Source organism: Mytilus edulis, chromosome 13, assembly GCF_963676685.1.
Source record: "Mytilus edulis chromosome 13, xbMytEdul2.2, whole genome shotgun sequence".
NCBI classification, from domain to species: Eukaryota; Metazoa; Mollusca; class Bivalvia; order Mytilida; family Mytilidae; genus Mytilus; species Mytilus edulis.
Genome location: NC_092356.1, coordinates 47,694,694 through 47,708,470, shown reverse-complemented (window position 1 = coordinate 47,708,470; position 13,777 = coordinate 47,694,694). Strand labels below are relative to the sequence as shown.

Below are 13,777 nucleotides of genomic sequence, written 5' to 3'. Positions count from 1 at the left end.
TGAATCTCTGAAGAGAAATGCATTTATATATATCGTGTCGAAATGGGCATCTAGTACAGAAAATTTGGTACCGGTAATCGGTCACTGACCAAGGGGCTCACCGAGGGGCCCCGGTTCTCTCTGAATAAAATTTCGAGCAAGTAATCTATCACATAGTGTGGAATCTTCTGAATCATTTGAAGAAAACCATGTACTTGTTCAATGCCAATTGTGAGTATCACAGAACAATAAGGGATCATAAGGACGTAGCCTGACATGTGTTAAAAACTTTAGTCGCAGCAAAGACATATATATGTCTCTGTCGCAGAAAGTTCGACAAATGGATAGTGATCCGGCGGCGGCGGCGACGGCGACGTTACTGAGCTAACTTCTTATTTTTTTTTTTCGATTTTAGAAGGTAAAAGACCTGTATGCTTCATACTTTGTATATTCTAGATTCCTAAGTTACGAAATTTCCGTCTGTCACATGGTTAATGTCCTTGACCCCATTTTCATGGTTCAGTGACTACTTGAAGCCCTTGAAAATAAAGTTAATATTGTTTGTAATGTTGATTTCTCTCTTATTATGAGTAATATGATAAATATATTTGGTATCCCTTGCAAGGTCCTCATATCCTCTTGACCTCAGTGAAATTTTTAATATTTTTTTTTGTATTTAAAAATAACAATGAGATCTTGGTGATGATTTGGGACGTTGTTACTGCAACAAATTCTTGGTAAATAGACTTACCAATTTATTACAAATCACATGACCCACATGTGACTAACAACACAAAATGGATGAATCACAATTTATTTACTTATGGAGAAGAAATGTTTATTAACCGATAAAAGAGATGTGTCTGTTGATCAAAGCAAGTTAACACGTATTGCAATCCTTGAATCCAGTCGAGAAGAACGCATTGACGCAGTGGTCATTATGGATGAAGAAACTTCAAGTGTAAAAAAATAAGATTAAACATGAGACTAAATGTAACATATATACGCATGCACTATGCCATATGTGTTATAGTAGTCTCAGATTAAACAAAAACACGACAAAAAATTGTCCAGGTCTGTTCTCTCAAACACATTCCCAACCTGCATGTTCACACTCTTTAAACATTTAGTGTTGAAAATAATTTAAATCATGTTTTTAATTACTATTAATATTTTGATATACACTTGATAAAAACATTGAATAATCTAAGGATGCAATGATTATTTGATTTTTGGTGTTGTATATTTTTCTGTGTCAACTTTAACATATTTTACCCCAGACCGTGTAAAGAGTAGGTATCCGAATCCTGAGTCTCTGATCCTTCATATTCAGTGGCTTTGTATGACTCAACACTGGCAAGTTTTCATAGTTTATTAATAAGTTACAATTTAGCAAATATCAACAAGATTGTAAATATAAAAGTATTCAAATGTAAAAAAAAGTAAATATATATTATGACCATGATGACATGTAACACAATCATTTTTATCAATAAGTTAAAACTCACATTAAAAGTGACAAAATATGGTGAGGTCTGTGCAAGACCAAAAAGACTGAGGATAGACATTTTGTTCTATATATAACAATGTCAGTTAGTGGTAAGGTCTGTGCTGGACCATCAAGCTTTCTATATGTAAGGCTATACTGCAGACTGTCATTAAACAGTGTTGGTTTGTTTTTCTCTAATAAAAACACCTACCTTAAAGTGTCTCTATAGGAAGACTGTGGCTGAGTCTCTAAATGATTAAGCAATTTAACAAACAAATGGAAGTGTTTAACAACCTTGTCTGGCTATACAGCCCTCGCACGGTCGGGGCAATTTCACAAATATAAATCTCAGATCTTATTTAACAAAAGCAAGATGACTAGAAAAGCTATATATAACTTATTGATCAGTTGCAAATTTATCAAAATCTGTGAATATCTTCAACAAATTAAAGCACAATAAAGTAAATATATATTATGACATGTAAAACAATCATTTTTATCAATAATTGATATCAACAGTAATATTTAAATGTTAATTTCACAACAGTCCATTTTCAAGGGAAGTAATGTTGTTTATTCAAAAATAGGCTCTCCGCCACAGGTGATTAAACGCCACTTTTGGGCACCACTTTTGGGCTATTAAGTGGCGGCCAGTCATGTCAATGTTTTATTGTGGAGTAAGTCTGAGTGCACAGTGAAAACCAACAACCTTTGATAAGGAAACTGACAACACTAGTCAATTTAGATGGAGTAGAAGTCATTCAAATGAGTGGGGTTCGAAATCAGAACCTTAGTGTTGACTAGCTAGTGATTACAGTAGTAACTTCTTAGACCACTCGTCCACTGAGAACTCCTTTAGCATGGTTAATAAAGGGGCATTTGGCTGTCAAATTTGTGTTCACCGATTTGACCCAAATACTCCTATTTGATTTATAATTTACTAAAATGTATGGGGGGTCCAAATTATAAAAAAAGTTTTTACAAGGCTTGAGCTCGATAATATGTATCTTTGTCTTGTGTGTATTTTAATTAGTAGATAGGCTCCATCTAATTTACTATTGATCATAATGATGTAGACCTCAGAAGACTGCGGATGGTCATTTAAGAGATATAAACATGAACACAAACCTATATAAATAGATAGCAAACACGTGTAATCAGATTTTTCTAGGTCTGTATAATTTCATATTATAGGTAAAAAATATATGTAAATCATCGTTTGCATCTGTTTAAGAATGATTTTTTGTGGTTTTTGTGAATCAATTATCAATATCAAGTGATTTATCTTTGTTTCACTTGCAATGTTGACATTCTTGTCCTTTTAATAACTGAACACACATAATTCATGCATAATCCATCTCTTGCTAAATATAAGGGGTTAAATTCAGACAGTATCAAGCTTAAATATTGTGTCCAAATTTGCCCCAACTGTTTAGGGTTCAACCTCTGCCGTCGTATCAGGCTACACTCATCGAAGCATTATATTTTATACATCTCGTAGCTAGTGCCCCTTTAACCATGTAACATAGTGGTCTTTTATTTTCATTTAGAAAAATATTCTTAAATATGTTTAGTTTAAAGATATTTGAATCTGTAAAATATCTCATTGAATGAAAAGAATGACCAAGTTCCCCAAAAAATTCATTATTTATTCCAAATATTATTCAAATACATCAGGAGGAAAGTCTTAGCTTTTCAGTAATAAAACTTTACTAAGTAATTGGAACACAAAATTTGTGCTCAAAGCACCAAATCCAGTAGTTTGATTGGTTGATTTCTGAGTCTACAAAAAATAATCACACTCACAAGATTTATGATCTTTAGACCTGACGGAACAACAAATTTTGTGTTATATGCAAATAAAGTTTTGTCATTCTTAATTTTTTTTTTATGAGAAGGCAAAGGACAATGTCTCCTTACCTGCTACTTTTCTGCAACTATAGTATAGTGAATATATTTGTATGCAATTAATAGGCTTATATATATATTGTATCTGCTTACTTTAATTGGATTGCATCTTCTTCTTCAACATTTTTTAAGAGCCCTCTGCATAAAGAATCTTGATTATGGTGATGGATGAAAATAAACAGTATTTTTAAAATTTTTAGTTTGAAAAATCAGTTATATAACAAACTTTTATTATTTTTTATTTCTAGCAATTTTGATTCCCCTCTTCATCATTCATGTCATTTAAGAAATAAGGAGATGAGACAACTATCCACCAAAGTTCAAAAGAAGTGGATGTAAGCAATGATAGGAAACTGTACAGCCTTCAACAATGAGAAAAATCTGTACCTGACATGAAAAATATGAAGCTATTCCATTGGGGAAACTTAACAGCCCAATTTTCAAAAATGATTTATAACAAACAATTTACGAAAAAAAATATGTGAGAGACATGAACCAACCACAGCCACTGAATAACAGGCTCCTGACTTGGGAAAGGCATAATTATAAAGAATGTGGCAGTGTTAAAGTGTTGAGCGCTCAAACCTTCCCCTAAATCATTATAGTAGTGTTACAGCACAACATAAGAACAAACTATATACAAATGTAAATCAGTTGAAAAGACTTAACTCATCAGATCCATACAAAGCAGAAAACACAAAAAAAACATGCTCCTACATGTACATGTACGTGTATCACAATGAATTACATGATCAAAACGTAATATGAAATATTATCCATGGATAGCCTAAAATTATACATATGAAAGATAGTTTTTGTTTCATATACAAAATAACAGACTGCTTTCAGATTGTGATTTACTCTAATTAATATAACCACTACTAATATATTTATATATGTATAATCATTATGACCAATCTATTTTTAGGGTTTTAACGGAAGGTTGGCATTTTCTATAGCATCATGTGTCCTAGGAGCCTCCTTTACTTTTGGTTACAACACTGGTGTGGTAAATACGGCTGAAGGGGTAAGTTAATAGCTATATACTGTTAAATAAAATAGAGAATGGAAATGGGGTATATGTCAAGAGACAACAAACTGACTAAAGAGCAGATAACAGTATAAGGCCACTAATGGGTCATGCACCTAAATGTGGGCCTAAGCTGGTCCGTAAATAAAAATGTGTCCTTAGTCTAGTTCAGTGAAAATGAATGTCATACAAAATAAACTCCAAAACATGAATTTAAATGAAAAAAAGTATACAAGACTAACAATGCCAGAGGCTCCTGCCTTGGGACAGGCCCTAAAATGCGGCAGGATTAAACATGTTTTGTGATATCTTTACCCTCCCCTATATCTCTAGCCGATGTAGCATAAAGAATAACACGGCAATACAGTGGGTCTCCTTGGGGTCTAAGCGTGAAGCGGGATTGCCGATTATTTGTAAGCGTGACACGTGAAAGTCAAATAATTGTGTCGTGAAAACGGGAAATGAGGTCTAGCGGGACCCGGGAAAGACAAAAAAATGAGAATTGCTTACGTACATAGTGTAAGCGGGATACGGGAATCTGACAAAACAGTAAGCAGGATCCAGGATCGGAACCCCCCAATGAGACCCCCAATACACACAGTAAAACTCATCAATTTATTGTGGATTTATTTTTTACATGGATTGAGGAAAAATTAAATTTTAATTGCTATTTTATTTCATGGTTTTGTCAAAATCTGAGTACAAAATATACAGCCCTATAGAAAATGTGTTAACCTATACCAAAAAAAACATTTACTTGTAACATTGAAATAAAAAATCTACCATTAATACTATAAAACTGTATTCCACTGTAACAAAATAAGGAGATGAGGTTTGATTGCCAAAGAGACAACTATCATTTAGTTTACATATACAAAACTAAAACATTTTTGGCCTCTTTTTTAACTCCACATGTACACAAACCAAGACACACACTGCTTGTCAACAGTCTATAAATAAACATTTCTTGATTTTTTTCTTCTCTATATAGGTATAGGAAGATGTGGTATGAGTGCCAAGGAGACAACTCTCCATCCAAATAACAATTTATAAAAGTAAACCATTATAGGTCAAGGTACAGCCTTCAACACGGAGCCTTGGCTCACACCGAATAACAAGCTATAAAGGGCACCAAAATTACAAGTGTAAAACCATTCAAACGGGAAAACCAACGGTCTGATCTATATAAAATAATGAGAAACGAGAAACATGTATAAATTACATAATATATATGTGGTTTTATTGCTGCTGCATTGAGTTAGATCAGGCCTAAATTAAGATATTGTTTGTTTGCCCTTTTTCAACCCTATGTTTTGAAACAGGGTAGGTAGGTAGGTAAAATATTTTATTTTTCTTTCCCAAAAAATAGTTTAGCTCGGTACATTTTTTGTCATGGGTAGGCAGGTAGGTATAATATTTTATTTCATAAGATTCAAAATCTGCATGATGTCATTTTGGTTTGTATTGCTTTTGTTTAAGGGCATACGATAGAGTTACAGGGGAGGTAATGACGTTGCTAACGTAAATTGTTATTTTCGCGACGTCAAACGGTGACTTATCAGGAAAAGATGCAGTTTTCGCCTAATTTTTAGCATTCAAACTGATTTAACTTGAAAACCAGTTCATGGACCCCCTTTTTTTAAAATGGCATTTGGTTTGATCACTTACGAAGATTATGTGTACCAATTTTCAATAAAACGTAAAAAGTGCAATTTTTTTAAATTTGATAAATATACAGCCAAAAATTACGTTTTTTTCCTAAAATCATGATCATTTGATAAATTCGAGTTATTTTTAAAAATAAAATGTACAAATTTATGCAACATTTATATAACACACAAATTACAAATAATTTGACAAAAAACAGATCGTGTTTATCTTTTAAAACAAAAAAGTTATGTATTTCTATCAAAAGGAAAAATATGTCCACAAATCCGTATTTTGAGGAAATATCTGAAATTTAAACCTCAATTTACTCAAAAAGTAGCACATGAAGGTATATTTTTTATAACATATTTGATTTGATCAAATTTAAAATAGCCTATATGCAAATTTTCATCAACTTGTAAATACAGGATCAAAACTGTATCATATGCCCTTAAGTATGCTTTTGCTAATAAGCTTCTGGGACTAATAGTATAATAGTCCCAGGAAGTTTTGAAAATAATTGTCATGTAGAATGTGAAGTGAATTCATATGCACTACTATTTTGTTTTCAAATATCAAAATATAGGGCTGTTCAGCATATTTTCAACGTTTATATGCCTGGAACTTTCAAGAGTTTTAACTTACACTAGATATTCTGTACTACGTACCGTGTACGCTTACCTCGATCTAAAGGTTTTCTGTAAGAGATAACTTTGTCCTGGTGAAATATGTCTGGACAGACATATATTACTAGTAGAAAAAGTTCCTAGAGTGTTTAAATTATCGTGTGCCTGTGTTTCCAATAAAAAGGCTACAAGACTTGAAACTCAATTGCCTCGTTTTTTACATCGCATTTATAAATGATCTGTATGGAAAAACTTGGCGATTTTACTGCCAAATATTCTCAACTTTACAGACCTTTGGTTCATGTCAGATATAAATAATATATCAATGCTGGTTGAAGGCATCGTTAACATAATCATCGGAACTCAGGCCATCTCTACATAGGATACAACGTCTGTTTACAAAAATTTTGTACACACATTGATGAATTTGTATTGGACGAGTATAAAGACACAGAGTAACGTTTTTCATATCATGATTTCATAGCTTCCAACATCGATTTCAAACAAATGCTTTGAAACTCCAAATGCAAGATTTCATGTCAAACACTCTAGTGATACCAAACAAACTAGACCTTATACAGGAAAGATAAAACCTGAGGATTCCAGTAAAAAAAGTTTTGAGCGGGAAATACAAATAAAAGATATTTGGTAGGAACGAAAAAATAAAATAAAATAAAATCTTGCTGGTAAATACAAATAAAAGATTTTCAGGCGGAACGAATTTATAGGGTCGGTCGGTAAAGGGTAAACAAACAATATTTTAATTTAAGCCTCACACATCTTTTTTTGTCATGCAAGTTTTTTTTATGAAGAGAAAACAAGTTGAACTACTGATTTATTAGAAAATAAACTTGTTTATGTTACTAATTCTATGTTATTTTGTCTTTTTTTACAGAGTTGTCTCATTGGCAATCATACCACTTTTTCTTGTTTTTATACTGTTTATTTTATTAATTAACATGATTAAGGTCAAATAACATTTTTTTAATTTTCAGGTTATTAAAGATTTTTATAACAGAACTTATGTAAACCGAGATGGTAAAGCCATGACACAGAGTACAATGACATTATTATGGAGTTTTACTGTGGCAGCCTTTGCTCTGGGGGGAATGATTGGGGGTTTCAGTGCTGGATACTTCTGTAATAAATATGGAAGGTAATTTATGAAGTGTTATTAAAATAGAATTGATGCAAACGTTTTTTTTTTTAATGCAAGGGTCTAACTGTTCAGTATGTAAATTGAAATACCAATACAAAGATATTGAAACCATCAGGATTGAAGTTAGCTTATATACATGTAATGAACTATGACTACTGCAATGTAGGTTATTTCATTTAAAATAAGGCCTCACTACTCTGTATTTGTTCTTCATATTGGTTTTAATAACTTACAATGTAGGATTAGTCACCGCGGCAGGTAAAAGGGATGAGAAATATATGAATATTTTTGGGTCCAATACAAACTTAGTTTCTTGTTTCTTTAAATCTTAAAGTAAATTAATCAAATTAATTGAATGAATATTGAATATAATAATAAATACATTTTTTAATTGACCTATTTAAGCATTTAAATATCAGCGACTCTTTTCACAAAAAAATCTAAGAGTAAAAATATTCTAAAGTCATACACATTGCATACTAACATACGATCAATTTTAATTGTAAGATTTTTTTGTGAACATAGTCACAGATATATTAGGGAAAACACAATAGTGGCTATTTTTCATAGATTTTAAAAACAAAACTCACTATTAAAGGCTTCAATAATGAATTTGATAAAAAGCATGAAAAACTAAGTATTCCTAATAATATGATTTTTCTTGATTCACGAAAAAATTGGTACCCACGAAGATAAATTATAAAATTGAGAATGGAAATTTAGAATGTATCAAAGAGACAACAGCAACACAAGGCTGACAATGGGTCTTCAACACACAGAGAAATTAACACACACAGAGGCACAAAAAATGTGTACTAGTTCAGTGAAAATAGAGGTCACACTTTTATCAAAAAGAAATCCACATTATTACAAGCAAGCATAGCCTTATTGTCACTCCCCTCTCACTTCTTGGAAAAAAATCATCAAAGATACTTGGCTTATAATTTTGCAGGCTAGTTGTCTTCTAAAGCAGAGGCGGATTTAGGGGGGGCAGGCGGCCCGGGCCCCCCCTTTTTGGGAAAAAATTGGTTGCTTATATAAAGAATCACTGAAGCTTGACTGGCCCCCACTTATGAAAATTTCTAGATCCGCCAGTGTAAAGGCACATCAGTGATACACAAATAAAAAATGTCAGACTAATATATTTCCTTACTTTAAATGTACCCAATATTTTCTTAAATTTAAAAGATTTATTAACCAAAGTGTTTTGATATGACCATTTAGATTCATGTTGTAAGATAAATAGTATAATCTGTTGATAATTGACAGTCTATGTTTATTTTGTTTCAGAAAGGGGACATTACTGAGGAATAATCTCTTGAATCTATTAGGAGGATTATTAATGCTGTTTTCTGACAGTGCCAAGTCTTTTGAGATGTTAATAGTGGGCAGACTTGTGATTGGAATATGTGCAGGTAAAGTTTGGTATTTATATGACCATTTGTAACAGGAAATTCATATGGAGGCACTACCCAGTACTTTTACCCTCCTATGGTACTGATAAGTACCGCCTGAATATACATGTATATTGTATATATAGAAAAGTACCACCTACAAATAGGAATATACGGATCAACATGAAAGATAATAAAACCTCTGTATTTCCAATTCAAGCTTTACTCATGTTGTAGGGGGAGACCTTTGTCATCTCTATCCGTAGACTAAAAATTTTAAGTGAATATTTAAAGTTTTAATAATATACTGTTGATATTTGATTAAATTTACAATTTATGAAGGTTGATATATTTTTTTTGTAATTTACAAAATGAGGTTTCTGTCTAAAACAAACCAACTAAAGATGTGCAATTATTTTTGCTATTTTCCTGATGCAGGTTAACCAATAAAACAAATCCTTTTAATCTGAAGACATAATCACTTCGACATGTTTGGTTTATTCAGATTTAACAGCAATAGAATTTTTAATATCTTTTATATTGCAAGTGATCAGGTCAAACTGGGTTATTGCCTTTTCTTTCTTAAATCTATGTTGATTAAATCAGATTTAGAAACTATGAAGAGACAATGTTCCAGCTTCCACAGGCAAATGTGACTTTCTATAGATTTGGCTATTCTAATTACATGTAGACACCCATTTTGGCTATTCTAATTACATGTAGACACCCATTTTAGTCATATAGCTTCTCTTGTACTAAAACATCCTTTGCTTTTAAACTTTGGGATTGTGTGTTCCTGGTAAAGATAAATTCAGAGTTTTTGCACCAAATTTATACAGCATTTTTTTTATGCCCTATTTATGGGCATTATGTTTTCTGGTCTGTGGGTCTGTCCGTGAGTTCATTTGTTCGTTTGTTTGTCTGTCTGTCCCGCTTCAGGTTAAAGTTTTTTGTCGAGGTAGTTTTTGATGAAGTTAAAGTCCAATCAACTTGAAACTTAGTAAACATGTTCCCTATGATGTGATCTTTTTAATTTTAATGCCAAATTAGTGATTTTATTCCATTTTCACTTTCAACTGAACATAGAAAGTGATAGTGCGGATGGGGCATCTGTGGACTTGGGACACATTCTTGTTTATTTTACTTTGACAGGTTTCACTGTACTTAACTTTGAATGTTTTAAATTCGGTAATTAGTGCATGCATCTATTATTGCCAATCCTTGAACCATCATAATAATTTCTGTATTTACAGTGCTTACAATACTTTAAAATTTTAATTTAGAATTATGAAATTAAATGTTTCTTTGTAGGTATATTTACTGGAGCAGCACCTCTGTACCTGTCTGAGATTGCACCAATATCTCTCCGAGGATTTGCTGGAGTGTTCAACCAACTAGCTATTACTTTTGGAGTTATGATATCTGAAATACTAGGATTACAGTTTATATTAGGGACAGCTAATTATTGGAAATATGCTGTAGGTTAGTATTTAGTATTTTGTACTATAGACAGTATGGGTTTTGCTCAATGTTTAAGGCTGTATGAAGACTTATCATTGCTTAAGGGCATACGATACAGTTACAGGGGGGGTAATGACGTTGCTAATGTAAATTGTTATTTTGCGACGTCAAACTATGACTTATCAGGAAAAGATTCAGTTTTCGACTGATTTTTATCATTCAAACTTATTTAACTTGAAAACGACTTCATGGACCCCTCTTTTTTAAAATGCCGTTTAGTTTGATTACGCGAGAAGATTATGTGTGACAATTTTCATGACGTAAATAGTGCAATTTTTTTTAAATTTGATAAATATACAGCAAAAAATTATGTTTTTTTCTACATTCATGAACATTTGATAAAGATGAGTAATTTCTGAATGAAAAATGTATAAATTTTAAGGATACTTATAAAATACAGAAATTACAAATTATTGAACAAAAAAAAAATTTGTGTTTATCTTTTAAAACAAAAAAGTTATGTCTTTCTTTCGAAAAGGAAAATACGTCCACAAATCCGAATTTTAACCCTTTCGCCGATGAGTCCCGGTTTACCGGGATTCACGCTTCAGACAGCTGACGATGAGTCCCGTTTTACCGGGATCAGAATACCTCTTTTATGTTTCCCGCTTAAAACAGTGCAAACATGAGTTATCTTTCTTTGATGAATACCCGGATGAAAGTGTAAACATGACGCTTCCGTTTGTTGAAAACCGTGTCAAAATCAGAGGAAATTTACGGAATTTACGAGAATTTGAAATGAGGGAACATTTTTTTTGAAAGAATATGGAAGAATTGAAGCCAAACTAGTATACTTTTTTGACAAAAAATGTCGTTTTAAGTACAAAACACTTGCAATGGACATCGTTCAGTGTGAGGAATTTGTACAGCCTCATAAAAATTTTCAAAATTTTGCCGTTTTGGGTTAAAAAATTACGATTTGGGGTCAAAGAGCAGAATTTTGAGAATTTCACCTAGAAAATGCTGAAAATATGAAAATTTGAATATTTTAAGAAGAAAAAATTATTAAAACATGAATAAAACTGTGAACATGGTGTTAGTGAATGAAATAAATACACAAATAACTACAAACAAGTTTTTATTGACATTTATTATGAAGATCTCCCACTTGAGTAATAGTAGCCAGGGAAGCCATCGTCTCAGAGTAGCTTCTGTCTGGGCAGCAATCGGTGAAATGGTTAAGCAAATATACAAAATTTCGACCTCATTTTACTCAAAAAGTAGCACATGAAGGTATATTTTTTATTACATATTTGATTTAATCAGGTAAAAATAGAAAATTTTTATCAAAATGTAAATACGGGATCAAAACTGTATCGTTTGCCCTTAAGTCCATATCCTTTTGTCTCTTTGAGGGATAGTCGTCTCATTTGCAGTCATACCATATCTCATTATTTGTATACACATTATAAATTATCATAAGTTACCTTTGTATAAATTTATCATTGAATTTAACCTTCAAATATCATCACTTTAATATATTGAAAACCATGAAATAAATCCAAATGAAATCTTATATAGAGACAAAACCATGAAATTCTTACCCCCAAAAAATTAGTGTTTCTACAGTATCTTTAATAAGATGCATTCAAAGTGAACTTGAAGCAGGGTAAATTTATGCCATATATCCACTTTTCTCTAAAGTCTCACAACTTTACTACAAAAAGAGAAGCCCTTCTTTAATTGATTCTGAAGTATTGTGAACCTAGGATCAGATTAACACTACAGATATTTTTTTGCAATAATTATCTCCCATGAAAAACTTTTAAGATGTTGTAGAGTTATTTCCCATTTTTTGTGTGCATAAGTATACACATTTCATTTGTTTGCTAACATTGTACAAATATATTACTGAATTAACATTATCTAAATGGGTATTGATTGAAGAACATTATTTTTTATTATGATAAGGTAAACAAGGAGTCACTTGTTCTTTTATTATTTAGAAGGGGAAACACAGTGCTATTGGTATATACATACAATTTAAGAATAACAGTATATTGAAAATTAATCAGAAAGATTATAAATGAGACAATTATCCACCACCAAAGTTCAAATAAATTGGATGAAAGCAATTATATGCAGCAGTATCACCTTCAACAATGAGAAAACTCATACTGTATAGGTGCATCAAGTTGATTAGAAAATATATCAATAACCTGCAAAGGTTAATTTTTCTAAAAAACATAACATCCTCCAATAATATTTAAACCTCACCAAGTTTGGTCATTAAGTATAATTAAGTCATAAACTTGTGATAACCACTTAGTGCATTTATTACAGTATATTATTTTGTAGTTTTGACTATTGTGCCTTTGTAATTATAATTATATCCTGAAGCCTCACAATGTCTGATAAAATATAACTTGTTAAAGCCATACACTTGTGATACCAATTTAAATCATACATTTATTACAGTATATTATTTTGTAGGTATGACTACTGTGCCCATGTGTTTCCTGTGCTATATGTTTTTAAGCCTCACCAAGTCTGCCTATACACTTGATATTCTAACAGAGTACATTAGTGATACTATTGTATTTTGTAGGTATGACCATTGTCCATGTGTTTCCTGTGCTATATTTTTTTAAGCCTCACCAAGTCTGCCTATACACTTGATATTCTAACATAGTACATTAGTGACATTGTTGCATTTGTAGGTATGACTATTGTGCCCATGTGTTTCCAGCTATGTACTTTAGTTTGGTGTCCAGAAAGTCCAAGATATCTCATGCTGTTAAAAAGTGACGAAGAATCTGCTGAGAAAGGTAAATCTTCTACTCTCTTCACAATCATGAAACACGACTTGTCAAAGTGCGGTTTGCAATCAAATCCTGATCAGTATAGACAGACAAGTGAAAACTGAATATGAATAACTTGGACCACTTGGTCACCAAGGTCCCAAAACTAAGTAGATGCTTCTCAGTTTAAAACAGGTGTCAATACCACTTCTTACTGGAAGTGTGTTTAATCACTTGTTTAAAATAAAAAAAATCATCAAAGTATTAGAACTGTCATTGATCG

General features: G+C 31.9%; 1 protein-coding gene across 1 annotated transcript in view; it reads left to right on the top strand.

Moving 5' to 3' along the window:
* Positions 1–760: 760 nt before the first annotated feature.
* LOC139502248 (solute carrier family 2, facilitated glucose transporter member 3-like) overlaps positions 761–13,777 on the top strand; it is a 30,634-nt gene continuing 17,617 nt past the window's right edge. Inside the window, exons 1-6 of the mRNA XM_071291677.1 lie at positions 761–940; positions 4,305–4,403; positions 7,675–7,835; positions 9,129–9,253; positions 10,544–10,714; positions 13,414–13,521. Of these exons, the coding sequence (XP_071147778.1) occupies positions 803–940; positions 4,305–4,403; positions 7,675–7,835; positions 9,129–9,253; positions 10,544–10,714; positions 13,414–13,521 (802 nt within the window). The 5' untranslated portion in view covers positions 761–802. The remainder of the gene's footprint in view (positions 941–4,304; positions 4,404–7,674; positions 7,836–9,128; positions 9,254–10,543; positions 10,715–13,413; positions 13,522–13,777) is intronic.